Source organism: Chiloscyllium plagiosum, chromosome 25 (genome assembly GCF_004010195.1).
Source record: "Chiloscyllium plagiosum isolate BGI_BamShark_2017 chromosome 25, ASM401019v2, whole genome shotgun sequence".
Lineage (NCBI taxonomy): Eukaryota > Metazoa > Chordata > Chondrichthyes > Orectolobiformes > Hemiscylliidae > Chiloscyllium > Chiloscyllium plagiosum.
Genome location: NC_057734.1, coordinates 1,404,899 through 1,409,034, shown reverse-complemented (window position 1 = coordinate 1,409,034; position 4,136 = coordinate 1,404,899). Strand labels below are relative to the sequence as shown.

The 4,136-nt window shown below is 43.5% G+C and overlaps 1 protein-coding gene across 3 annotated transcripts in view; it reads left to right on the top strand.

Annotated features, from left to right (window-relative positions):
* Window positions 1-1,565: 1,565 nt before the first annotated feature.
* adgrd1 (adhesion G protein-coupled receptor D1) overlaps window positions 1,566-4,136 on the top strand; it is a 243,831-nt gene continuing 241,260 nt past the window's right edge. Inside the window, exons 1-2 of one of the 3 annotated variants that reach the window (XM_043715334.1) lie at window positions 1,566-1,739; window positions 3,049-3,144. In XM_043715334.1, coding sequence (XP_043571269.1) covers window positions 1,595-1,739; window positions 3,049-3,144 — 241 coding nt within the window. In that variant the 5' untranslated portion in view covers window positions 1,566-1,594. The remainder of the gene's footprint in view (window positions 1,740-3,048; window positions 3,145-4,136) is intronic. The other 2 variants (XM_043715336.1, XM_043715335.1) reach the window with 2 other exon arrangements.

Below are 4,136 nucleotides of genomic sequence, written 5' to 3'. Positions count from 1 at the left end.
TGTAAAGATTGTCTCTTGTGAGACCAAGTGATGCAAAGATTTATAAAGTTATGGGTGAGGTAATGTAAACAATGATCTCACACACAGTGCAAAGAGCAAGATTTGCTCGTTCTAATCCTTGGGTTGGAATTCACAGGATTGTTTAAATCATTCCAGATGGAAAAATCCACGCTGCACCCAACAAAATCCTTGAGAAATGCTGTTGAAGATTATTCGAGTATCAAATATTAATTCTGCTTTTTTTGATGTGGTTAGGACTTAAAGTTTAAGGAAACATCCCAAGTTGTTATTCCTTTGCTGGGATCCTGCTGTTGAGCGATGTGAACTCCCTGACTGGGAATACAAGATCACAGACTGTGGGTTGAATCACTCCTGAACTGAATATACCATCCACCATTAAACCTTCCAGCATGGAAAGGTGTCTTTCAGCTCGTTGAGCCATGCTGCCTCTTCAAAGGAACCATCCTGTTTGTCTCGCACCACTGGCCTTTTCGCAGTCCCCTGCAACACTCTCTTTTTCAGTATTTATCCAGTTCCTTCTTCAAAGTTGGTGATGAAGTTGTCCCTCCCCTGTCCTCTCAGGCAGCACGGGGGTGTCCCAGTTATCCCAATTTGTTTCATGTGTTTCTCATCCCAGTATTAAGGGTGCACCATTGGCCCCAGTATCTGAAGGTCCAGGGTTCGAATCCCATTCTTGAAAGTCCATCCGATTGGAGAATGGTCTAGGGTTAGACTTCCGAGTTGAAATCCTGCTGGATATTTGTACCCTTCCTGGAAGATGTGATGTGGATGTGTTTAAGTCCTTCTCCTCAGAAGATTATACCTCTTGACCATGACCAGAGAAGGAAGATTCATGTCTTGACCAATCAGATTGTTAATGTTTGTTGGGGGTTCTGGTGTAGTGGCAAATGGTGAAATTTGAATTCAGTTAAAATTTGGAATTAAACACTAACCTGATGGTGATCATTAAACAGTGCTATTTATTATAAAACCCCATCTGGTTCACTAATGTCCTCCAGGGAAGGAAACTGCCATCTTTGCCTGGTCTGGCCTCCATGTGACTCCAGACCCACTGCGACGTAGCTGACTTAACTACCCTCTGGGTAACTAGGGCTTGGCAATAACTGCTGGTCTAGCCACTGGTGAGTGAATTAAAAGAACTCAGTCTATAAATATTTTACTGCTGTACTCTGTGATGGTCCAGAAATACGTCAGACCAGTCATGGTTTTCAAACATGTTTCTGTCTGTAGTCTTTCAGTCGGTGACAGGATTCAAACCCTATATCCGCAGAACATGAGCCCTGTGACATTATGACTGCACCAACCCTTGGGGTGGAAGGGGACAGTGATAGTTTTACGAAAGTTCAACTGTTTTTCTTGAAATGAATTTTTGCAGAGCTTTCTGTTAGTTACCGCTGCTGACTGATAAGGGTGTGTGTGTGTGTGTGTGTACGCTGTGTGTGTATATACATGCTAACTGTGTTAGTGTGTGTGTATGTGTGTATACACGCTAACTGTGCGGGCCTGCTAAACTGCCTCTTTGTTGTTTAGTTTGTGAATTAGTAAATGTTCTGAATTATGTCGGGATTGCTGAATGGATTTTACTGTAACAGACAATGACACTGACCTTAACCAGCTGTTTTTAGGTTTCCAGGTGTTAGAATCAGCATCTCATTATTGGCCTCTGGATACAGTGACTGGACTGAACGAGCTGTGCAATGTGAATGGAAGTCAAACAGGTTATGTCATTCTCAGTGCAATAAGTCCATACCTTTCCTCCTGTCAGTGACAATCTCTTCTTATCTTACACTTTCCAGTGCTCTGGACAATCACTGTAAACTTACCAAATGTAGTTATAACCCAGTGGGAGACTTGCCATTTTCATGGGTTTTATTGCAAGTGAAATAAAGATAGAATTGAAATGAAGAGGAGTCATGTTAAATTATCTCGAACCTCTGCAGAGACCACATCTGGAGTCTGTGAACAGTTCTGGATCCTTATTATAGACAGGATACAGACCAGAGAAACTGCAGAAGATATTAAAAATAATTACAAGAATGATGCCAGAACTGAAAGTTTGTATCTGTCAAGAAAGAATGAACGGGCTCCCTCTCTGATTCTGAAGCTGGAGGGTTTCCTGATTGTGGTCTTAAGATGTAAATGTGGGAGAAGTGGAGAAGATATTTCGCCTTGTGGGTGAGACCACAACTAGAATCTAACAGAGATTCACTCATAAATCCAGGGGGAGATTCAAAAGAATATTGGGGTCCAAACAGTGAAAAGCAGCAGGACTTGGTTATGAAGGAACCTTCCAGTTTTGTAATAACCAAAGAGTTACCCATGTTGGAATTGATGAGCTCCCACACTCTGAAGTTCTCTGCATAACCTTGAATCCGGTTATAATAGATTTCCATTGTATATCTCACAAGAGAGAAAGCATTAAAAAGTGAGGGTGATGGGGTAAGATGGTGAGGGAGTAGGAGGGGACACGTGATACATTCTAAGAAATCGCATAAACTGTCTTTGGACGGCACAGTGGCTCAGTGGTTAGCACTGCTGCCTCACAGCACCAGGAACTCGGGTTTGATTCGGGCTCAGGTGACTATATGGAGTTTGCACATTCTCCCCGTGTCTGCGTGGGTTTCCTCTGGGTGCTCCGGTTTCCTCCCACAGACCAAAGATGTGCAGGTAATGTGAATTGGCCGTGCTAAATTGCCCATAGTGTTCAGGGACGTGTAGGTTAGGTGTATTAATCGGGTAAATATAAGGTAGGGGGAATGGGTCCGGGTGGGTTACTCTTCGGAGGGTCAGTGTGGACTTGTTGGGCCGAAGGGCCTGTTTCCACACTGTAGGGAGTCTATGGTTTTCTTACCCCTCCATGATTCCTGCTCTTGCTGTTTCTCTAAATATTGTCATGCAGTCTTGAAGCTGTAAACGTTTGAGGGTGTTTTTTGTTTGATTTCTCTTGCAGTAACCCAGTGTCAGTGTTGTCAGCAGTGTGATTTGATGTTGTTGTCGATCTTACAGCATGTGCTTCTCTTCCTTCAGTGCTCCGAATCCACAATTTCACTGTGCTTCCTTCTTATTCCTCTTCCTCTGTCTACACCATTGACTCTGCCTTCTCTAACCTCTCGACAATTGTAGGTGAGAATTCATGGGTTTGCCTTAGCCAATGTGAGGCCAAGACAAAATTATAAAATGTAAATAATTTTAAGGAGAGCCTAATAAATGCATCACTGATTAGGAATAATATTAATTAGCCAAGGTATTACTTTCACAGTATTTGGAAATTGTTCAAAATGTCAAAATGTTATTTGCTCATTTTAAGTAGTTTATGCTGAACCCTTCACTTATATTGGGGTACAGTGCCCAGTTAGATCCTGTATATATTGGGGTACAGTGCACAGTTAGATCCTGTGTATATTGGGGTACAGTGCACAGTTAGATCCTGTGTATATTGGGGTACAGTGCACAGTCCGATCCTGTGTATATTGGGGTACAGTGCACAGTTAGATCCTGTGTATATTGGGGTACAGTGCACAGTTAGATCCTGTGTATATTGGGGTACAGTGCACAGTCCGATCCTGTGTATATTAGGGTGCAGTGCCCAGTTCGATCCGGTGTATATTAGTGTACAGTGCACAGTTAGATCCAGTGTATATTGGGGTCCAGTGCACAGTCCGATCCTGTGTATATTAGGGTGCAGTGCCCAGTTCGATCCGGTGTATATTAGTGTACAGTGCACAGTGCACAGTTAGATCCTGGCTATATTGGGGTCCAGTGCACAGTCCGATCCTGTGTATATTAGGGTGCAGTGCCCAGTTCGATCCGGTGTATATTAGTGTACAGTGCACAGTGCACAGTTAGATCCTGGCTATATTGGGGTCCAGTGCACAGTCCGATCCTGTGTATATTAGGGTGCAGTGCCCAGTTCGATCCGGTGTATATTAGTGTACAGTGCACAGTGCACAGTTAGATCCTGGCTATATTGGGGTCCAGTGCACAGTCCGATCCTGTGTATATTAGGGTGCAGTGCCCAGTTCGATCCGGTGTATATTAGTGTACAGTGCACAGTGCACAGTTAGATCCTGGCTATATTGGGGTCCAGTGCACAGTCCGATCCTGTGTATATTGGG